Source organism: Trichogramma pretiosum, unplaced genomic scaffold (assembly GCF_000599845.2).
Source record: "Trichogramma pretiosum strain Unisexual culture from Peru unplaced genomic scaffold, Tpre_2.0 scaffold89, whole genome shotgun sequence".
In the NCBI taxonomy this organism is placed as follows: Eukaryota; Metazoa; Arthropoda; class Insecta; order Hymenoptera; family Trichogrammatidae; genus Trichogramma; species Trichogramma pretiosum.
In genome coordinates, this window is record NW_019641656.1 from 334,910 (window position 1) to 357,660 (window position 22,751).

General features: G+C 37.6%; 7 protein-coding genes across 9 annotated transcripts in view; 3 read left to right on the forward strand and 4 right to left on the reverse strand.

Moving 5' to 3' along the window:
- The first annotated feature begins 3,603 nt into the window (after positions 1-3,603).
- On the forward strand, positions 3,604-5,750 carry LOC106651738 (serine/threonine/tyrosine-interacting protein-like). Its single transcript, XM_014370388.2, has 4 exons — positions 3,604-4,015; positions 4,146-4,375; positions 4,464-4,652; positions 4,730-5,750. Exons 1-4 carry the CDS (start codon positions 3,938-3,940, stop codon positions 4,944-4,946), a joined length of 714 nt encoding a protein of 237 aa, XP_014225874.1. The 5' UTR covers positions 3,604-3,937; the 3' UTR covers positions 4,947-5,750.
- Positions 5,751-5,843: 93 nt separating this feature from the next.
- LOC106651739 (protein NPC2 homolog) lies at positions 5,844-6,746 on the reverse strand. The gene is made up of 4 exons (XM_014370389.2): positions 6,648-6,746; positions 6,461-6,574; positions 6,204-6,385; positions 5,844-6,138 (listed from the first exon to the last, which is right to left on the reverse strand). Exons 1-4 carry the CDS (start codon positions 6,712-6,714, stop codon positions 6,055-6,057), a joined length of 447 nt encoding a protein of 148 aa, XP_014225875.1. The 5' UTR covers positions 6,715-6,746; the 3' UTR covers positions 5,844-6,054.
- An 878-nt stretch (positions 6,747-7,624) lies between these two features.
- On the reverse strand, positions 7,625-8,481 carry LOC106651715 (uncharacterized protein C1orf131). Its single transcript, XM_014370361.2, has 2 exons — positions 8,371-8,481; positions 7,625-8,247 (listed from the first exon to the last, which is right to left on the reverse strand). The coding sequence occupies exon 2, from the start codon at positions 8,240-8,242 to the stop codon at positions 7,715-7,717; it is 528 nt and encodes a 175-aa protein (XP_014225847.1). The 5' UTR covers positions 8,243-8,247; positions 8,371-8,481; the 3' UTR covers positions 7,625-7,714.
- A 2-nt stretch (positions 8,482-8,483) lies between these two features.
- Positions 8,484-10,962, forward strand: LOC106651742 (protein nessun dorma). Of its 3 annotated transcripts, none has more exons than XM_014370391.2 (5): positions 8,484-8,928; positions 9,000-9,943; positions 10,030-10,234; positions 10,316-10,579; positions 10,651-10,962. In XM_014370391.2, the coding sequence occupies exons 2-5, from the start codon at positions 9,012-9,014 to the stop codon at positions 10,900-10,902; spliced, it is 1,653 nt and encodes a 550-aa protein (XP_014225877.1). In that variant the 5' UTR covers positions 8,484-8,928; positions 9,000-9,011; the 3' UTR covers positions 10,903-10,962. The 3 variants fall into 3 exon arrangements, with proteins under 3 accessions (XP_014225877.1, XP_014225878.1, XP_023315902.1); XM_014370392.2 differs by having other exon boundaries at positions 8,484-8,886; XM_023460134.1 differs by having other exon boundaries at positions 8,484-9,943.
- LOC106651743 (transcription and mRNA export factor ENY2-like) lies at positions 10,947-11,852 on the reverse strand. Its single transcript, XM_014370394.2, has 2 exons — positions 11,664-11,852; positions 10,947-11,449 (listed from the first exon to the last, which is right to left on the reverse strand). The coding sequence occupies exons 1-2, from the start codon at positions 11,711-11,713 to the stop codon at positions 11,215-11,217; spliced, it is 285 nt and encodes a 94-aa protein (XP_014225880.1). The 5' UTR covers positions 11,714-11,852; the 3' UTR covers positions 10,947-11,214.
- Positions 11,853-12,325: 473 nt separating this feature from the next.
- Positions 12,326-22,751, forward strand: part of LOC106651760 (RNA pseudouridylate synthase domain-containing protein 2-like) — a 99,024-nt gene continuing 88,598 nt past the window's right edge. Inside the window, exons 1-2 of the mRNA XM_014370424.2 lie at positions 12,326-12,434; positions 12,757-13,000. Of these exons, the coding sequence (XP_014225910.1) occupies positions 12,851-13,000 (150 nt within the window). The 5' untranslated portion in view covers positions 12,326-12,434; positions 12,757-12,850. The remainder of the gene's footprint in view (positions 12,435-12,756; positions 13,001-22,751) is intronic.
- Positions 17,679-19,843, reverse strand: LOC111693928 (zinc finger protein 62-like). Its single transcript, XM_023460138.1, has 3 exons — positions 19,724-19,843; positions 19,535-19,646; positions 17,679-19,459 (listed from the first exon to the last, which is right to left on the reverse strand). Exons 1-3 carry the CDS (start codon positions 19,756-19,758, stop codon positions 17,813-17,815), a joined length of 1,794 nt encoding a protein of 597 aa, XP_023315906.1. The 5' UTR covers positions 19,759-19,843; the 3' UTR covers positions 17,679-17,812.

A 22,751-nucleotide genomic window follows, 5' to 3' on the forward strand; every position in this document is an offset into this window, starting at 1 on the left:
AGCTCCTCTTGAATACTCAGCATGTTTCAAGCCAAACAAATTATAGTACGAGGTTTGTGTTTAACGTCGAAACAAGGCATAATACCAAAAGATTAATTTTACTTTTAATATTACGTGGCATTGAAGAGAAGATCAATTGGTTAATTTAGGCACCAAAATGGATATTAGTAAGAAAAAATCTAGGGTAACTTGTGATATTTATCAGGAGTCATTTACACATGAAAAAAACATGACAAGACACCGAAATACAATTCAGGATAATCGCAAAGATTTTGCATGCGACAACTGTATAAGAATATTTGTGCGAAAATCGGATTTATTCTTTCACATAAAAACAGTTCACGATGGTCGAAAAGAATACTCATGCGACACGTGTGAACAGAAATTTGGAAAAAAATCACAATTGATTAGACACCAAAGGACAGTCCACGAAGGTGGCAAAGATTTCCCATGCGACAACTGCGAAAAGAAATTCGGAGAACGAGGTAATTTGATCAAACACCAAAAAACAGTACACGAGGGTCGCAAAGATTACGCTTGCGATAAATGTGAGTAGAAATTTGGAGAAAAATCTAAATTAATCAGTCACCAAAAGACAATGCACGAAGGTCGGAAAGATTTTGCTTGCGATCGTTGCGAGAAGAAATTTTTAAGAAAATCAGATGTATTGAAGCACCAACAAATAGTACATGAAGCTCAAATAAATTTCAAATATAACATATTTGAGCATAAATTTGGATCAAAATCGCAATTGATTAGACATCAAATGACAGTTCACGATGATCGCCAATATTACCAATGCGACAGGTGCGAAAAGAAATTTGGACGAGAATCGAGCTTGATCTCTCACCTGATGACACACGAAGACGTAACCGAAGATCTTAAAGATTACGCAAGAGACAAGGGTGGGCAGAAATTCGGTGAACCAAGAAATTTGATCAATCCCCAAAAGACACTCCACGAAGGTCACATATATTTCGCATGCGATGAGAGCAAAGAGACATTTGGGGGTCAAATGAATTCGGTTAGACACCAGAAAGAAGTCCATAGAGCCCGCAAAGACTATGCATGCGACAAGTGTGAGTAGAAATTTAGGATTGCAAGTGGTTTGATAAGGCATCAAGAAATAGTCCACGAATACCGTAAAGATTACCCAAGCAACGAGAGCAAAAAGAAATCTGATCCTCCATCGATTTCGATCAGACGAAGAAAAAAAAGCAAGAAAATCCGAAAAGACAAACTTTTAGATAGGTGCTATAATTGTCTGGTTTGCAGATACAATAGACTTTTGTCCAAAAAAAAAGTTGGAGCAAAGGCAAAATAGCTCGCAACGTGTGAAAGTGAAGATATTTCACGAGATTTTTCATAATAAATCGCCGGCATGCGCAGTTGAATATAATATCGTGTAAGATGATAATTAATCTTTTTGAAAATGTAAATATTTTAATTTATTTATACAAATGACTAGAACTTTTTTCAATCAGACGAATAGTTTTTCAGTAAATAACATGTAACTCGAAGCAATGTAGTAATTAAAAGCGGTCGTATTTTTCTTGACAAGAGCAAAAAATGAGAAAGTTTCTAAAATAAAAATTTTGTCATGTTTTGACAGTGTCTTATCTTAAACTGTATGCTACTTATCAATTTTCTTTCCTGTCTACTGTTTAGTGTTGATATTATCTTTTTACACTAAACGAAACTTTGAGTACTATAAGAAAAAACGAAATTATTGGTGTTGGCAACTTTGATCCCAACATTTTTTTAGTTTTAAATAGAATAGCTTCTTGATTGTTTTGACCAAAAGATTGCGTTTTCTTCGCCATTATTAAGAAATTAACACATATTTCGAATATTTTTTTCAAATGAGAGATTCGTACCTGTTTTATTCATATTATATTTCATAAAAATAGAAGGAAACTCTTTGTCAAGGAATTGGCAGTGGGTCTTAAAAATAAATACACTTAAGACGTATCCTGGTAAAATTTATTACTAATCATGTTTTGACTTATAATTTTTACTTTGCCACTTGCAGATTTACAGGTAAAGGCACTCGCCATCTAGCAGCGGAGGCTTGAAATAATCGGTGTATGAAAATTGGTTAACATTTTTTGAAACAATCAAATTGCTGTTTTCAGCTGATTTAACAGTATCATAATAATCTTTAAGACATTAGGTCAGTATTAATGTTGATCATTTTTACTAAGATATTAATATTAAAAATCTTTTCTTTTTTTATCAAAATACATGACCTCAAATTTTTTCAAATTTTTTAATTGAAGGCGATAGCTTCTAGGGTCGAAAAATGCTATTTTTAACAAAAAAAAAAAAGGTTCCTGGAACCCGATGGTTCCGGTAAAACAATTTGAAAATATTTTTTTTGAATTCCTTGACAAATTTTAATAAATTTTGACCGTTTCAGAATTCCGATTGAAGCCTCCTAGCTCAATCTATAGCATCAAAATAGTTTTATCGTTTCTTAATGTCTTCAGAAATTTGCATTAATCTTTGTCCTGCTCCACGTGGGTTTCAAAATAAGTAAATGTGCCACTTGTCCACGAGAAAAATTACATTATTGAAGCGATTCACGAGGTTTTTTCGAGATAACCTCAAAGCATCAAGTTTCACCTGAACGGACACAAAATCCGGTCTATTCGAAATACCTGGAATTTTTATCAATCAGAATTTAAAAATTAAAAATGAAATGAGTTGAATTTCACGACTCATGAAAAATGCCACAAATTTAAACGTTTTTGTACGAGCTCGTGTTTGTTTATGATTAAAAATTGTTGCCAAGACAAGAGCAAGTTGCGAATTCAATAAAAAAAATTATTAATTATTGCAATTTGCAAGTTTTCCCATGAATATTGTGTAGTCAAAAATTATCAGATTTACTCAAATACGTTTTTTCAGAGGCCTCATTTTGTTTTTCATCACGTGCGAGTGTCGAATTTCAAGTTACGTGTTCATAACCAACACAAAAAATACGCTTTTAATCTATCAAGCAAGTCTCTTTACATTTTTTTAATTCGGATTAAAGCAATTGTTTTTTTTTTACAATTATTGTAATAATTTTTTATTATTTCATTGTCCACAATTTTTAATCATCGACTGTTTTATCAATTCTGATATCAGATTCGAAAAGATCATCGAATTTTACTTTTCAAACGATTATTAATCGTTTCTCGGGATTTTTTTTTTTCATAAATAAGTACCGAAAAAAGTGTGTAGAATTTCGTCTTTTAATAATGATTTTAAAAGCACTAAGATATTAAAATTTTCAGGATCTAAACGACGCGTCCGCGAGTGTAACATAAACGGCAGTTGGTAACTACCGTCGGTACTTTTATTTTCCTACGACACCAGTATACCCATAAATTATTACAAATAAAGTTATGTAAAAAATCAATTCTCACATGAACAATATAATTTTACAGAAACTCAAACTGGTCGCACAATCAAAGACTCCCGCGCTGAGGAAGTAGTGGGTCGGCGGCAGCACTACGCAGAAGTTAGCGCACGCTCCGCTCCCGCCACAACACCTACTCGCGTCTTCACTGTATATTATTTGCTGTAGTAAGCCGCTTGCACCCCCTTCCCGCTCGAAAAAGACCATCAATGATCAATCGCGTGGAGAATCACTTTTCGTCCCACTCTGCACAGCCAGCGTTCAGTCCAGTTTCGACTCTAATCGCGGACGCAGGTTCCAACTTGTTCCAAGGCCAAGCCAAGTGCGTGCGTGCGTTTCAACCAATTTATTAGCCTCTCTCGACTCTCGGTATAGGGCGCACGTGTGCATATAAGTGGTGAAATTAGAAACGAATTGCGTTGAAGGTCGATTGTTTTGTTGAGACCGGTTGTGCGTCGTCTCGTCCTCTTCGCTTTCGTGCCTATTTTTTTTTGTTTTTTTAAAGAAACTCTATCGTATCCGATCGTCAAGATGTCACTTGACGTGGTCAATCAACAAAACGTTGCTGTCCAACAAGTCCAACCTCCTGCACAGCAGGAAGTCAGGCCCGTAAGTAGTGCGCAATAATTATGGCATCTTATTCACTGTTTTATAACCATGAAATTAGCTTGAAGTTTAGTTATCTGGAAACCAGTGCTTTGCTTTTACTAACAATTGTATGTATTCATTTCTGTTGCAGATAAGGGAAAACAATTTTCCCAGTGCCCTTGATAAGGACAACTGGAAATACCCTATGCGCAGAGTTGCCCAAGAGATCTGCCCAGGTGTCTTTTTAGGACCTTACTGCATCGCAACGTCACAGAGCCTTGACTATTTGACTGAAAGACAAATCACTCACATCATTTGTGTACGTCATTCGGTGGAGGCACGCTTCATCAAGCCCAACTTTGAAAATATGGAAAGATTCACGTAAGTTGTTCACTTTCAATACCTGCATTTAATTTTATGAAATCATCATCTTTTTGATTGCGCTAATTAGACCATTTATTACTGTTAGATATATGACTTTGAATATTGCGGATGTTGGATCAGAGAATATCATAAAACACTTTAAACCAGTTAAAGCGTTTATTGATGCAGCTCTTGCAGCCAATGGACGTGTGCTGATTCATGGCAACGCAGGAATTTCCAGATCCGCTGCGCTTGCAATAGCTTATATCATGGAAACTTATCAGCTAACTTATGAGTAAGCAGTTTTTTTATCACTCATTATTGTTCAATCATTTTGATTATTATATATTTATATTTATCTATGATTTTCAGCGAAACTATAAAAAAAATGCAATTAATAAGATACTGCATTAATCCAAATGATGGATTCGTTTGGCAACTAAAGGAATATGAGCTGATTTATAGAGCAGCATTAGGATGTCAGCCAGGAAATCATCACAATTCAAATAAGCGATCAATATCTATGGTAGATGACAGTGAAACTCAAAATCAAAATCGGATCTTTAAATCTGAACCAATGGAAGAATAAGTGCTCATAAATTTAAAAAAGTACTCAAGTTCTTCTGGATGATTACAATTAAACTATTATTAGTTTTGAATTATTGAGCAGTAGAACAAATCATTTTCAATGATACTTTATAAAAGGCTATATTTGAAAATTATTTTAGTTATTTCAACAAGCTAATACTAAATTCAAAAAAAAATCTGTAGTGTGATAATGAAAAGCTTCTAAATTTACAAAAATAATCTTAAATATGTTAGTAGTGTGAGTTAATTGATGTTGTAAATTGAATAGTATTAGAATATATTTTTCTAACTACAGATAAATCATTTAAAAAATTGGAGTTGATAAGACAGTAGCAAAATAAGAATCACGCATTCATCTTTGCACTCTAGTTTACTTAAATTTATATGTTAAATTAAAAACTCATTGTGAATATAACATTTACTGTAGATCAACAAGTTCAATGCTTCGACCATATTCTGCGATATTAACTGCATAATATTATTGCTAAGTACAAGTAGAAACTAGTGTTAGCATTTTATACCTTTTGATAAAATTTTTTTAACTAGACCATAAGTTTGTCGTTTAGTTATCAGAGTATCAACATGTGTAAGCGCGAAAGGAAGTATTATTAGTACTAAAAAATTACTTAGTAATAATAAACGCAATACTCAACCACGAAGTTGACAATTTTTATCAAGTTTAAATGTGTGATTGTTTCACTGTAAAAAAAAAAAAGATGGAAAGAAGTTGTGCATATTTTTAACGACTGTTGACATAATTTTAATGTGAGAAATATAAAATATGGTATATCGCCATACACTCCTCGACGATTCCGAGTCATTTAATACCTCAATGTAAAAAACCTCCAAAATGTAGTAATTACGACAGGGACAATATTCAAGTCACGTCTTCAATTCGATGAACGTTAGGAGAGATGATAAGTGCTATGGCATCGTAAGGACTGTAATTACGATCTCGTCATCGCAATATCAAAACTATCTGCTCGTAATTTTATGAGGATATAAATTGTTAAAGCCATTTTTTTGAATATATTTTTTTAATGATTAATTTATGATTAAATTAAATACAAATTCATTGAATCAGATTGAACAATAAAACGTATTAAACATTATCTAATAGACACCGGAAATTCCACGCAAACGATATTGTCGTTGTTTTCGTCCTTCAGTTCCCATCTCACTTTGACGGATACCTGTCAAAAAAAGTTCATATATTTTTAACTTCGATCCAACCAAAAAATTGTCAAACGTTCAGTACCGTGGGATAGGAGTGAAGAACCGGAAGCGTTGCGTGATAATTCGAAGCCACCCCGGGCTCGAGCGGACAGCCGACCTTGGACTGAGGATCCTGGCAGGCCTCGGCGTTCGGTAGCGGAAACGGCACATCCAGCTCGTCGACGATCCCGTGAACTATCGCCGTCACCTTTTCGCACCTTTTACCTGTTTTACCGGAATCGTTTTTTGTTTTTTTTGTTATTCAAAAATTCTACCCACGATTATGAGAATGAATCTTACTCGGGGTGAAGTGGAGATCCAGCGAGCCGTCGTGGCCCTTTCTCAAGACGCACGAGTGCGAGGACGCATCGCACTTGGCGACTTCCACTCGGTCGAACGAGCCTGCGGTCGATCCTATACGAAATCATTTTTAAATCTTAAAGTAAATAATCCTAGTGTGAAAAAAAAATCGTTAATAGGGCATTACCGCAATCCCGGAACTCGACGGCACCGACGCAAACTGCGCAGAGGATCGACAAAGCCAATCGCAGCATGTCTCAACTACTGACTGCATTTTTTCGAAACGAGCCACGATGTTGAATTATTAATAATACACCACAGTGGCAAAGACAATGTCCCATTATATGAAAATATTGCCAGAGTCATGCACCGCTATTATGTTGTCTCGTTCGCGTAAAATTAATTATACGTAATCAAGTTTGGCGTGTATTATATTGTCACTTAATTTTCGAGTATGTTCTATAAATTGAGCCGATGCAACGCGAGGAGGCTCAACAATCCTTCTCATTTTATTTTTTTTCCAACTACGTCAGCTTCTGGGAATTTCTGAACCTTCTTTTTTTCATTATTTCTCAAGGAATTGGAGTTCCTCGAATTGGTTTTCTATAATAAAAAATGAAGACTAGAATATAAGTCTGCATAGCAACAATTGGATTCAAATTTTTAATCAATTTACTTTTGTTGTGTTGTGTTTTTGTTTTGTTTCTGTGTTCTTCATTTCTTTTTTTTTCTTTTATGGATGACTTTGAATGAATTTCAAGTGATGAACTGCACAGAGGCATTTCTTAAACCTTCTTAACTAGATGTAAATAAACGTTCTTGTAAAATACTTATGTAAATACTGATGGTGTGAATGTATTTTACCTGAATTACTTTTCAATGCTGTTCCATAATGCTTTGTTGCTAGTTAATAACTACAAACATTCATTACAAATGATAATTATGTGAGATCGCCATGAAAAGTATTTTTGAGTTTAAAAGAGTTGTTTTATGTTTGCTAATGAAATAACACAAATTAATGAATTATATTGAAAATTTTATTGATGCAATAGTTTCTGACAATTCATAGAAATAATACTCTTGTGTATTATCAATTTAAAAAATAAACTTATCATTTACACATATGTACAAAATATTTTAAATATTCTAACATTATTTGACTATCTTAAAGAAATTTTCATCTTCACAAGATCTTTGTTAAAATCTTTATAAGAAAATGAAACAATATAAAATCTTTGAGACATAACAATCTCCTCATTTAACTTTACCATAACCACCTGTTAAGCCACCTTCCTTGTGTTTTGCCTGATTCCTTTTCTTCTTTGCTGCCTTTCCGTCAGCTTTTTTCTTTTTTTTGGCTGCCAGAAACTCTTTTCTCGATTTTAATTTTTTCTTGATTGAAATCATTTCGTTTATCTTTAAATCCTCTTTCTTTCCGAGTCTAGCTTGCTTTTCTTTTTCAATTTTATTTTGCACTTGTAATTTCTTATAATTTACGTTGTAGTTTCTTGGTGGCTTGGCACCCAATTTGATAAGTAGCTCTATTTTTTTTTGGCGAGCTTCCTCTTTACTGGATCCGCTAATGGCAAACTTCAGGACCTCATGGCGAAGCCTTTTCATTTCCTTTTCCGCTTCCTCCTTGCTCAAAACTTGCTCTTCTTCCTCTTTTTGCTTTTCATCTTCACTGGTTTTTTGCTTCTTTTTTCTGCTCTCAAAAGTCACAACTTCAAAATTTTCTGCATTCACCTTCATTTTAGGAGCTTTTTTAGATAACCCTGCCATGATGACTGAAATAAAAAAGAAAATAATGAGTCTTATGCTTCAACTTACTTCTACCGGCAATTTGTTGTTGATGATTGTTGCGTAGACACATGTTTCTGCACTCAACATAGTAATGATAATTTACTTACGTATTATTTGTTTTCAATTTTGTCTACAATGTAACATAAACACGTTGTATGTTGTCAATTCAGCAGAAGGGAAACACGTGGTTATGGGCTCTACCGTCTACAACGCAGACTGATTCGAATATCCAACCTATCGACGCATGTGTTATGTTGTGTCATGTGACTCGCTGCCACTCGGAATATTTGACCGTTGCGCTACTAAAAAAAAATACAATATTTGTTAGAAACAATGACTAAATTATTTCCTTCATTTAATTATTTTCAATGTGAACATGAAGAGCACGTAAATACTCTAAAGTCTATCAAAGGTCGAAGAATTTTTGCCTGCATTTTATTGTAAAAATTCATAGTTTGAAGTTCGAACGCGGTCGAGTGGAGGGAGCTCTCGCATGGGAATTCGTTCGATTCAAAAATTCGTTCTGCGTATGTCATCGTATCGTAACGGATTATTTTCAAGACGTGCGGTTTGAACAGTGCACAGCTAAATGCATATTGTTTACATCTGTTAATTTGTACTGTGTCGGTATTTTCTTCGATTTTTTATTAAAATAACCTTGTAGAGTATGTACCACGTTAGTTGGTAAAAAATCTTTTACACGAACCTCTATTAAATCATCTCTTTTGAATAACAGATTCTAAGCATCATGGACATATTCATATTCGAAAAGAGTTTACAAGAACGACAATCGGAATATCTGAATATTCTGTCAAACACAGAAGAGAATGAGGTGATTCCATCCTCAAAAATTTTCGGCGAGTGGATGCTCTACATAGACGTAGTGATAGAGCCAACCGGGTGGCGTGCCCTTTGGAAAATTCCCCGTTTGACGTGCGAAGAATTCAAGATTCGCTATCCCACTATTGTTGCTGTAACAGTCAAGCACCTCGAGCTGTCAAATCTCACGGCTGTGGTTGACATTGTAGCGGTTCAGGATGATATTCATTTGCCAGAAACATGCGACGTTCCCTTGAAGGAGCTCTACCCAACGAAGGAACAAGGAAACATTGTTTTGGATATTGAGCGTACAGCTGAATGCCTTGATCAATTGCGTTTCTTTTATAATTACTTGTGGAGGCCTTGGGATATTGACGATGATCATAGCATAGGATGGTGCGAGGCTCATTTGGAAGACAGATTGAGACTATTTTACGATATGAAATTAGGAAATGTTAGTGGTAAAACGTGTGACGTTGTCAGAACATTGATGAGAGAGAGCAGAGACATCGAAACAAGAATTGCTCAGTTGGAAGAAGAAATGACTGACTCTTTGTCCGAAGAGAGTGAAGATGACAGCGAGGAAAGTAAAAAGAATGAAATGAGAACTTCTGAACTACTACGATTAAATTTGCGTTTGAGCCATATAAAAACAGAAATGGAAGTATTAGAAAATCCAGAGATGAGAGATATGTTTGTAAAAAACCATACTTTCAATGGTAATGAAGGTGAAATAAAAAGAAGAAAAAGTAGAGGTCAACAAAGGGAAGCTTACTTCATTTGGCTGGGAGGGTCATTACAAGACACAATAGAAGCTTTCAAATCTTGTCAAGATTTTTTACCTGCTAATATATTTACAAAGTAATTGCAAAAGTTTAAATCTAAAAGTTGAATATAATTTTGATATGCAATGATGTTATTTAATTTGCAATAATTTTACTTTACAGAACTTCTAACAATCTTCAGGAAGCCTTGGATGTTTCTAAAACAGAAGACATTATCGTTATCGGTGTTGGTGAACACAATATTCTGAGTGCTGGTAACTTGGAAAATGGAGGAACAATCAGAGGTTTAGGTAAAACAGAATCAGTCATTGTGGCTCCAAAAGAGACTGAAGTAGGACCTTGTGTATTAGATTTTTCTGGCCAAGAGGTAAAATTAATTTTTTTAATAAATGAGTTTAATTGAAGTATGAAAGAATCCTTTATTAATGTGAAATTTATATTGTTCTAGACTGTTCTGGAAAATTTGACAATTAACTTAAAAAATTTACAATTTGGAATATTGGCAAGAAAAGGAACTCTGATTTTAAAAAATTGTTGTTTGAACATTACAAATGAAAGTGTGACGAAACATGGTATTATTGTTTTGCCTGGTGCAAAACTTATTGCAAAAGAAACAAAATTCATTGGTTTGGGTACAGGACTTGTTGTACACAGTGAAGCTCAAGCTACATTGATGAATTGCAGCTTTGAAAATTGCTACGAAGGAATTCAGGTGATTATCCATTCTGAATTAAATTATATTCCATTTACATAAAATCCCTAACAAATACAATTTATTTTTAGTTGAATGAAAAATCAAAATTGTCTGCTACTGGATGCATATTCACTGACTGCAAAGAATATGCAATACGTCAAGAAGTTGATGAACTAAACAATTCCCTCATCAGAGTTGGTGATGTTGATTTATTAAGCCACATTCCTGATGTATCAGTAACAAATTGCACATTCATCAATATTGCTATGGGTAATGTGCATTTAAGCTCTTGTTCAGATAGAGTTTTACCAGTAAAACCAGAGGCTATGAATATTCAATAGTATATTTTTTTTGATAAAAGATTTTATATAAAAAAAGACTCGTAAAATTAAAAAATATCGTATTTCTTTATTTAAGTTTGTAAATCTCAACATCTTCAAGTCATAATACTAATTACAAAATTCGTTAAATGAAGGATTCAAAGATGTAAACTTGCTTATAAATACGTAAAAGGTATCAATACGTAAAAAGTACTTAATCAGACTCTTTATAAAACTAGAAAATTGACTCCCGCTCAAACTGTCTTTTTCAAAAAATATACAAGGTTCCGGATTAGTTGCCGTTTGAACGAGCAACAAAGTAAACAAAACTCTCTACTGTGTTATTTTCATTTTTTCCTCCTGCAGCAGGAGCTGATTTTTGATCTTTTGTAGCAGCTCTCTCTTGACGATGTCGGGAACACGGCTGCGTGCTCTAGTCGTGACTTTTGCTAGCAACGCGTCGTAAGTTATGTCCTGGCCGTTTTCCTTGATGATCTCTTTGCACATCAGTTTGACCTCGTCCTTCCAGCCGCACTCGACCAGACGGCGCCTCAGCAATTCTTTCAGGCTGCAATATGATAATTTTTTCATCAATATTTGATGCAATGCCTTTCAGGCTGCAATATGATAATTTTTTCATCAATATTTGATGCAATGCCTTTCAGGCTGCAATATGATAATTTTTTCATCAATATTTGATTAATCTCAATGTTTGTTGACAAGTTGGTTTTGTCATTTGAAAATGACCATAGGAAAGAAATAGATGAAGGTTATTATCTTACCTGTCACGATCACCAGCCTTTACCAGGGTGTGTTGGGTGGAATTCTTCATTGTGACTTTTTGTTTATCAATTGCAGTAACACAATATATGACGCAAGTATTGTATTCAATTGTTTACAAGAAAATCTCAAATGCACAAGTGTTGGCACTAGCTGATCTCAGTATTGACTGACAATCTCACTCTCGTCTGCATTTGTTGTGGTGCTGAAAGTGAAGTTATCTTTCTTGTGGTGCCACCTACAACGAAAAATATCAGCCGTCGGTCAGGTCAGAACTCAGCTGAGTCATGAAATTAGTGAGTGTGGCGGGAACTGCTTATTATTGCAATAAATAATTGATAATTATTGCGTGGAATAGTGTTGAACCGTCCTAAATTAGTTAAACGAGCGTGTTTAATGAATAAATGAATGCACAATTCCATAAAAAAATGCATGTGCATTATATTTGTTATTTATATTTTTTTTTAATAAATATTTTTATTGAGGCAAATGATTTAATTAAAAACCCCACTTTTATTTTATCATGATAACATTTAAAATAATTATAAAAAATACCAAATTAACATTAATTATCGTTTATCAGATCAATTTCGTTCTATCTTTTTCCTCTAGATGGCATTGTTCCGATATTTTGATGATTAAAATTTAAATGTCTCTAGTTTAGTGTGGTTACTACCTAAGTAAACTGTGTTAGTGAAGTGAAAGTTTCATAGTTTTTTACTTTGAAAATAAAAGAAAATTTGAAGATTTTACTTGTCAATCATAAAACCCAAGTATGTATTTTATTCTCATTCATATTATGTCACTTATGAGATTTAAGAGTAAACATTAACCTCAATCTGCAGTTGCAAGCATGAGGCTTGCTGGTCAAATTGTACACAGTGGCTGCACATGTGCATCAAAAGTCACATTATATTTTCATTTATAAAACTCATTGACACTTTGGAAATAAACTCATTTTTGTTTTAAAAGTATGAAATTAGTTAACTACTGTCACGCCTCAATTAATTATGAAACTGCCAAGAAATACTCTGTACTATAAATCAAGCTCAAATTATAAATGTGCTAAATGAAACAAAACATTCCAATTTTCAGGTGTTTTTTTGATTCTGCTCGACACTGTGCTCTGTAACCAGCCTCTGCCAAGTTTAGCATTTCTTGTCATCAATTAAGTGAAGTGAAATTCATAATGGTTGAGACTTCTGCAGCGCTGATTCAAGATAGCTCAGACACTCAGACGCAATTTGGCAATGCTCGACAATTGGACCCATCCGACAGCATTTTTGTCTTCAAGGATACTTTGTCAGACTACGAAGAACCACCATCGGACGACGAAGAGGTACAAATATACTTTTACTTCTACTGGCAGGTCTATCACCTTGCTTTATAATTTAATAATACATATGAGTTTGTCGAGTAGACATGCCCAATGCCAGACACACACACTTGAGTATCCCCTCGCTTCAGAGAGTCATTCAACAAACACTAAACGGTTTCATTAACAAAAGTAACAAACAATTATAAAAAGACCCCCTAATTGCCATTGCCAGTCATAAAATATAAATCATGCATTCCCACAAAAATAAAAAATGTGCCTGCACGTGTGTGCACATATTACATTGGTTGCAGCTCTCTCTCAGGGTACTGCTATAGGTGGAGAATCGTCTTCGGCATTACCTAATTGAGAAACGGCGCGTGAAAGATTTACACGGTATAAAACGCGGTTCGCGCGCGAGGCATTGTTGCAATAAATCATGCTACGAATGCCCCGCCTTTCTCAAAAAAGAGACCCCAAAGAGTGAAGAGTGTGCGTATATGTGTGCAAGCTCTCTTCTCTCTCTCTCTCTCTCTCTCTCTCTCTCTCTCTCTCTCCGCACAATGGCAAAACGTCGACGGCGGCGGCGGCGGCATTAGTACAAACGCGCGCGCGAAACGACGAAAATAATTTCCTTCTCTCTTTTCTCTTATAGGCTGCTGCACCTCTGCTGCAGCAGCGAAGAGAAGTGACCGTTTCGCGAAAAACGATCAATCACGCGTCGCGGCTATACATCTCGCGAATACTAGTAGTAGTAGTAGTAGTAGTAAATAGTAGTAATATAAGGGGGGAGAGGGAGGGGGCTTTTAAAGACGACTGGTCCGCTAAAATTAGCGGATCTCATCGGGCGGGCAGTGCACGCAGCAGCCTCTTTATTATAGAGAGAGAGAGAGAGACTCGGCTACGAGACGCTATATACATCGCGCAAGCTCGATTCTTTTTCTCTCTCTCTTCCCGCAAGCTCGACTCTTTTACGCCGCTCTCGCGCTCCAAAAAGTACGCGGCAGCGGTAGTACAATGATGACCTTTGGCTGAGAGGGGAGGGTAAAAGGCTCGTTAACGCTGGCATGCGCGGGGCGTCGTGCCTTTGACAATCGCCGTCGTCATCCGCAATATTTGATCGCGTATTACCGATCCGGCACAGGACTATCGAATGAATCAAAGGCAGCTTTAAAAATCATTCCGGGCAGGTGTCCATCCGTCGTCTATATCCACTCCCTCTCTCTATCTCTCTCTCCTATGCTCGAAACTCGTAACACGAAATGCCAAATATATCTGCTTCAGCTGCTTCTGCTGCTGCACTTTGACGTATTCGCAACTCGCGCATTATATGTCCGATGCCCGCAAAAAGCTTCGAGCTTTCTGAGAAAATGCCATTATTAACGCAACGAGAGAGAGAGAGAGAGAGAGAGAGAGAGTCGAAGCTCCTCGTCGTCGTCGTCGTTGGTGCGAAAATATTTCGTGTAACGTACAGTGGCGCGCTTGCGAAACATTATTTATGCGGCCGTTTAACGCGCGCGAGCTTTTCTTTTGTTCTTGCGCGCGTCGAAGTTAAAATTAAATCGCACGCGGGATCCGAGTAAAGGGGGTTTATTAAGTTTTAGTTCAGATATGGGGGGAAAAAAAAGGAAAGGATATATGAAGAGAGAAATAATTGATAGGCGCCGCGTTGTTGTAACGCACCCGCGTTTCGCGCGTTTGATTTACGTTACGACTCGACACCTATGGCTCCTTTTTCGTTGTTCGTTCGTTTTTTTTATATTCAACTCTGTACGCGCTGCCGCGAACCATTTCGCATTGCGGACGAGTAGTAGTGTAAAGCAAAAAAGAAAAGGAAGAAAAAGGGAGTGTATATAGCGCGCGAAAAAACAACAACAACAACAACAACAACAATACATTTGGAAAATTCATGGCTTTGTTAGCGGGTACATTTTATAGTCTTGAATGTGCGGTGCGCACGGGGCACTCTATACGCTCGCGCGCGCCCGAGTGCGAAAAGAAATGCCATTGGCCGGTCTATACGACGACTGTTTTCTACGCGTGCGTATGTGTGTGTTTACACACCCACCCACACACGATTTTATACCTCTCGACGTCGTCGACGTGCTGTGCAGGTCTAGTAGCGCAGAGATATATTATATAGCGTGTGTGTATGTGTGGCGCACTACCTAGCCAGCTCGGAGCTTTCGAGAGGGCTAGAGGATGAATCAATAATCTAATCCTCGAGGCAAGTATAGCTGGAGAGAGAGAGAGAGAGAGAGAGAACTTGCAGGCTTGGGTAATACGCGTATGCGGCACTTTGTATAAAGCTCCGGTGCAGGCAGAGAGAACAAGACGACGACGACGAGGACGCATTAGCTATGCCGCCACCGCTGCTATGTGCCACTCGATCTTATGTAACTCGAGACCCTTGGGACACTATAGCCTCTCTCTCCACTGCTGTTTGTTAGTGCGGGTGTTGGTGTATACACGTGTGTGTTTTTTTTTTCGCAACGAACAACAAAAAAAGTAAAAAAAAAAATTAATATTTCACGCGAAAGCTCCGATACCAGAGAGAGAGAGGCCAAAGCTTGCGAATATAATTCGCTCGAAATCTTTTTCTTCGCTCTTTGTTCGCTCACAACTTTGCGGCAAGTTTTCACTGAAACGCCCTGCCACCCTTATCTATATGTAATTTTTGCGCCGCGGCGCGCATTGAGCATTCAAAAGTTTGTTACGCCTGTGCATGTGCTGCTTTCGCGTGACACAACGGCGGTGTAACAGCAGCGGCGGTAGTACTTGGTTTTAAACTTGCGAAAAAAATCACCGCACGCGCGCGTCCTTTTTTCGGTTTTTACTTGGTGGTGGTGCGAGAGGAGAGCTTTTGCATATACGTACAACGTAAGAGAGTTAAACTACTCTTTTCGTATTATAATGCATGCATGCATATAAGTTCGAGGCGAAAGTAGTATACGGATGTAAGTAAGCTCCGATACACCTATTTATCGCTTAGGGTGTAGGTCAGTTGTAAAGAAGAGAAGAAAATAATAAGGAAACTTTGGCTTTTCTTGCATACGATATGTATACATGCGATATTTCGATCGTTATGATAATGAACTGGATGTACGAAGGCTTTTTATATTCGCTCCCGATGTAGTCGAAAAACCCAATAATTATCTAATTATCGTAATTGCCTCCGATTTCATTTTGTATATTAAATCATCGATCGATCTTCAACTACCATATATATGTATGTATCGAGTACTCTGATATCCTGATATAAATATAAATAAAAGTATCGAAATACGCTTAGCATCGATACATTACGGCATATATTTGAAATCTTCCGATAATTTCCCAATGGACGATTGTTGCATCGCCGTATATAATAGTAGTAGTAGTAGTGGTAGTGCACGCTCTGTAGCTGTGTACTGCACCTGAAAATATATATATCCCGACGCGCGGAGGCAATGAAATAGAAAAAAAAGGAGATAGAGAGAGAAAGAGGAAAAAGTATTAAAACCGAATCAAATATTGAATCATCGTCATTTTCACCGAACTCGTAATATACAGCAATACGATATCCATTATGCAACCCCGATGTAACTCGGAAGAAAAAAATAATAATAATAAAATAAATAAAACACGACTACTGGCAGTGCACTCGACTCCACTAATTATTTCAAGCCCGAATAAATATAATTTTCGCGTCGTGCGCTGCGGACACGGGCAGACATCTCAAAATCTCGGCTCCGTGCGGCAGCTGTATATATATATATCTTTTGCAAATTCTACACTCGCGCTCGTCCCATTCCAAAGTCGAGCGACGAGAGAGAGAGAGAGAAAGAGAGGAAGAAATGGACTGACACGCGTTACGCGCCGAGTTAGGCCGGGTTCGCGTACTCGAATTTTTCTATTTAGCGCGTATATATATCGCGAGTGCACATTGCGCCAAGAATGCGACTAATTAACGCAACGCGGGAGATGTACTCCTCTCTGCGATATCGGGCAAAATCTCTGTGGCTTTGAAAAGCCCATCCGAGAATATTTCGCGAATTATCGAATGGCTATCAGTTTTTGATCGAACGTGTCTCTGACACAATCGAGGGGTGGTATGGCATCGAGCATCGTCGTACAAATTTCATCGGTACTGCGCCTCTCGGAATGGTCGAAACTATTATCGCTCAACAGCAGCAGCAGCAGCAGCAGCGACGAGCTGCCCTACACGTAGTAATGTCTCGCTCGTAAAATTAATGCCTCTCTCGGCGCGACGTTCATGATTCATACACATATAACGTATACATTACACGATGTAAAATTCGGTTTAAACTATGCGCGGTTTTGGGCCTCGCAGTAGGGGGGTGGGATGCGTGGGATGGGGTTCATGATCTACGATTCGCACGTGAACATCGTCAAATTTTCGAAGTATATATCACGCGGGTGGGACGTTACGATTTATGTATCGTATGCGAGTTCGGCGGCGGAGGAAGATCGGACGTAGAGGGACACTTTTGTTGAAGAATGATTGTGAAACGAATCTGTGACAGAAAGTTGATTTACCTTGAAAATTTTATTAATATTTTTAAATGTAAATCATTGATTATACATAATGAGATAACATAAGAGAAAAGCGTAATAATCGTGAAAATTTTTAAATTACTCTTCCGAACATGTACAAAAAATTTCATACGTTCATTGAGTTGTAAAGCGAGAGTGATGAACCGAATCGATGTGCTTTTTGAGTGTATCCTTTCTTGAGGATTTCATACCGTAAATACCACATGCAAAAGTGGTGGCGCCAATATGGACTGAATCGATGTGTTTTTTGAGACCAACTTTGTGTGAGAATGTCTTTTGTCATATACCACACGCATGTCCAACACCATTATGCATCGAAACGATGTGTTTTTTTAGACCACTTTTGTATGAGAACGTCTTTTGGCACATATCACATGTGTACGTAATAATTTTATTATGCACCGAATGGATATGGACTTTGAGACTAATTTTTTGTGCGAACGTCTTTTGGCATACATCACATGCATGTCTAACACCATTATGCTTCGAATCGATGTGTTTATTGAGATCGCTTCTATGTTTATAGATATTCTCGCAAATGTCGCATGCATGTCTGACACCATTATGCACAGACTCGATGTGGCTTTTGAGAATATCTTTTTGTGTAAATATTTTCTGGCATATATCGCATGGATAAGTGATTTTACGATGTACCGAATTGATGTGTCTTTTGAGATTCGTTTTCTGTGTGAATATCTCTTGGCATATATCACATGGATGCGTGAATTTTTGATGCACCGAATCGACGTGAGTTTTGAGATTGCCTCTTCGTTTAAAAACATTTCCGCAAATATTACATGCGTGACTGACACCATTATGCACCGACTCGATGTGCTTTCTGAGATTACTCCTGTTTGAGAATGTCTTTTGGCATATATCACATGGATGCATGATTTTATAATGCACTGAATCGATGTGAATTCTGAGACTAACTTTAGTTGTGAATGACTTTCGACATGTATCGCATGGATGCGTGATTTTATTATGCACTGAATCGATGTGCTTTCTGAGACTATTCCTGTCTGAGAGTGTCTTTTGGCATATATCGCATGCATGCCTTATTTTACGATGTACCGAATCGATGTGGGTTTTGAGATTCGTTTTCTGTGTGAATGTCTCTTGGCATATATCACATGCATGCGTGATTTTGTTGTGCACCGAATCGATGTGAGTTTTGAGATAACCTTTTTGTGAGAATGTCTTTTGGCATATATCACATGGATGCCTGATTTTTTGATGCACCGACTCGATGTGGGTTTTGAGATCCTCTTTTCGTTTGAACACATTTCCGCAAATGTCGCATGCATATCTGACACCATTATGCATCGAATCGATGTGTTTTCGGAGTTTACTCTTGTCTGAGAATGTCCTTCCACATATATCACAGGCATTTGTGAAGCCCTTGTGGACTGCCTCAATGTGGCCTTTGAGATAACCTTTTTGAGTAAAAGACTTTCCGCATTTATCACATGAGTGGGTAATACCATGATGTATTGATAGGATATGCCTTTTCAGACTGCTGTTAGTTGAGAAATATTTTCCGCATGTTTCACATCCGTAATTTGTATCATTATGCACCGTACCTCGGTGTCTTTTGAGGTTATGTTCGTTGCTCAACTCTTTCGTTATTTTTCTTGTTTTTTTTTGCTCGCCACGTTTACAGTCTGAATTCAAATTCGATTCTTCTGCGGTGTTCACAAAAGATGCATGTTGTACTTCCTCCGTTGGTTCCATTTTAATCAAGTTTTGAGTTGTATAAACATCATTGTACTCCATGTCCTTCAAGCCATTTTGAGAATCTTCTTCAATTTTCTTAACTGCTAATAAATTAATGTTGGGCTTGACGTCTTCACATTCAACGACTAATTCAACATCGTTATTAAATTCACGTGGATGATTCAAGTCACTTTTTCGAAAGGTATGGATCTGTTGAAAAATCAAAACTATGTGAGAATTTCCTCAAAAAAGCAATACGAGTTACATACAATTATCCACACTCACTAAATTTTCTTGCGGAAATGATAAGAGTTGAAAGTTTTTTATATCGGGGTTTTCGTCAATCATATCATAATCATTTTTACCTCGAGACTCATCATAACATTCCTCTTTGACTCTGAAATAACCTCAATCAGATCAAGTAATTTGTTATGATATTTTGATAATCTCATTTTTTTAAAAACAAAAAATTACCTGACAGCGCAATTGAACGAACCACTGGATTCCATCTTTATACCTTGAAATTTTGATAACAATTAATTCTGCAACGATGATCGAACTAATTACACGGGAAAACTGGCGAAGAGCACTACGAGAGCTGTGTTGTTTACGTCGCGCGTATAACATGCCCCGACCTCTCCACACGTGTATCGCCGGGCGCGCAGTATTTTACCGTGAATTCCACAATAGCGCTACGTTACGCGAAGGACAATGTGAAGCTGAGCTTTGCGTACGCGCGGTTTTTCAAAATATTTTAGCGAGCAGAGCGCAGTGCTCTACGTCAGTCATTCTGCGTACGTCATAAATTTAATTTCGAAGTCAGCCACGAAAACGGAGCGAAACCGAGTAATTTATAATTGCGGGAATGTGGAAGATTAAAAAGTGATTCTACACTTGATACGCGAATCGCACTCATCATATAGAGCTATTGTAAATTAATATATCAAAGCCGGCATTTTTTATCCTATTAGCTAAATCATACCCTGCTCTTGGTGTTATATTTTGGATCGATTGGTTACGACCGATTGCTGCGTATTATAGTAAAATTTCAATCGCAATGAAACATTATTCTGATCTATTGAAAAAGTTTCGCCTATCATTCTGGGAGCGCTTTGAGCAATGACCCCGCAGCACTTAATTACTAAAAATTATTAGATTGGATACTTTCCAGTGCGTTTGCAGTTTGAGATATTTTATGAAAATGTTCGTTTGTCTGAAAACTTGACGGAATAAATGAAGAATTTTCATAGATATTCAAATTATAAAGACGCAGCTCTGTCATTGAGCAAAAAGTTATTAAAAAGTAAATTATAAAGTATCATACCTTAGACAACTCGACGAATTTCCCAGTTTTCGTAATTAGTCGACGAAATATAATATTTGATTTTAATGATATTACAGCCGAGCAATTATATCATTGAAAATAATATTCAAAAAAATAAAATCAACCGTCAAGGAATGCGTAGCTCGCCATATTATCATTTACTTTTAATAAACTTTTCTGGAAAAAATACCCCTATTTGAAATTCATTAAGCGGAAATTATAAAAAATTGATTTCATTAATATCGCAGCTAAGTAATTATCGACGAAGACTCAATTCCTTTGAAAAATAACGTCTATATCTAGGCGAGGCTTTATTATACACAGGTGCGCGCGTCTTGTCTCGGCCTCGACTACATAAACTGGACCCTTCGGGGCGCGCACCAGCGGCAAGCTTCGATGCCCTATCTTACGCTTTACATTTATAATATAGATGTATACAATACTTATGCTGCTGCGGTGGCACGAAAAAGGCTTTTATGCCGTACGTAAGCAGCTTTTCCGCTTTTCTGACAAGTCTCTCTCTCTCTCTCTCTCTCTTTCTCTCTCTATCTCCAGCTGTATACAGAAGAGATCCTCGACTCGCGTAGGGCGCCGCGCGTTCGAGCGCATATTAAATGTTGAGCAATTACATTTGTTAGAGCCGGCGGTCGGTTCTCTTACGCTTGGCTTACCTCCCACGCACACACACACACACACACACACAGACACACATTTCTCGTGTGTTATCAGGCATACACGCCACTCACGTTATAGATATGTTCGTACGATTGTACGCATTTGCTCTCTCTCTTATACGTTTATAATGCACGTTTAGAAAAGACAGGGAGAGAGAAAGAGAGAAAAAGATAAAACGAAGTTATTTGCGGAGCGCCTCGTTGCTATACGTATATACTTTGCTGCACGCATTAATCTTTTGCAAGCTCAGTTCTCTCTCTCGCGCGCGCGCGAAATTTCGCCTTCGCGTTACGCGCGCATAACGTCAATAAGCTTTAACGAGCTTCACGAGCCGAACGAGAGCTTTGAAAGCTCTATGAGTCGAAATGTCTGTGTGTGTGTGCAGGCATCAGCAGCATCAGGCAGGCCTTTAAAAGATGCACCCAACTAACGGATGGAAAATATATTATATAGACTTCTCTCTCTCTCTCATCTACTACGCGCGTCTATTGCTTGTCAGTCCGCGACGACTCGAGAGCAGCAGCGGCGGCGGCTCAAGGTGCCTATGTACCTGCGTGTCTATGCGTGCATATAAAATGTAACGCTTGCTTTGCCGTTAAAAGCGTGTCTGCTCGCGTGCATTTGCGGGGAAAATTTATTTATATAACGCGGTGCCCGAAAACATCGCCGAAATCGGCGCGGTCGTATACTTAGCATTAAACAAACGACGCGACGCGACGCGCAACAGTCATCAAAGCGTTGTATGTATAATGCCTTTCGCTGTCCGCCGCATAATGGGAATCCGAGCGCGCGTACAGCGCATGATTGACTTCGAATATTGTACGTATAGGACGTTTTTGTTTGCTTGTGTATGTGTGTGTGTGTCTTCTCCGATGACAAAGGGATTGACTCTTGGCTCTTGATAACTCAACCTCGTCTCTCGCGTTTATATCTATACGTATAAGTCGGTGCGCATCGATTGACGAGGATTTGCATTATCTCGAGTCAACGGAAATCGCACGATCACCAGCCAACGGCAGAAGCTGAGCGAGAGAGAGAGAGTTTGCAAGTCAAGCCTTGCTCGTTACGTACGAGCCCTATATATCTCTATCCTTCTCCCTTTTCCCTTACTAAGCGAAAATTACCAACTATACAGCAAAATTCAGCCGCGTGCCTACGGAGGCTAATACCATGTGAACTTGTTGCTGTTCGATTAAAATATTCTCCTCCCGGACTTGCACTGGAGCGAATCCCCACGAAAGCAAAGCCTGAGTAAGATTCAATAGAGAAATCAGTAAAATTATACAAATCTAGACATATTACTGTACTGCTCTCTTCACTTGTCACTTCGAGCTTCGAGACCTACCACCAGGTGGCGCATCTCGAAAAAGTCGCTCCCGCGAGTGGCAATCCTCTTTTCATAATACTAATAGGAGCAATTTATCGTCTACAAACTTAGGACTCTTGCTGTAATTAGTCTTGCTTCTTAATTCCATGATTCATTGCTACCTCTTCGATGGATGA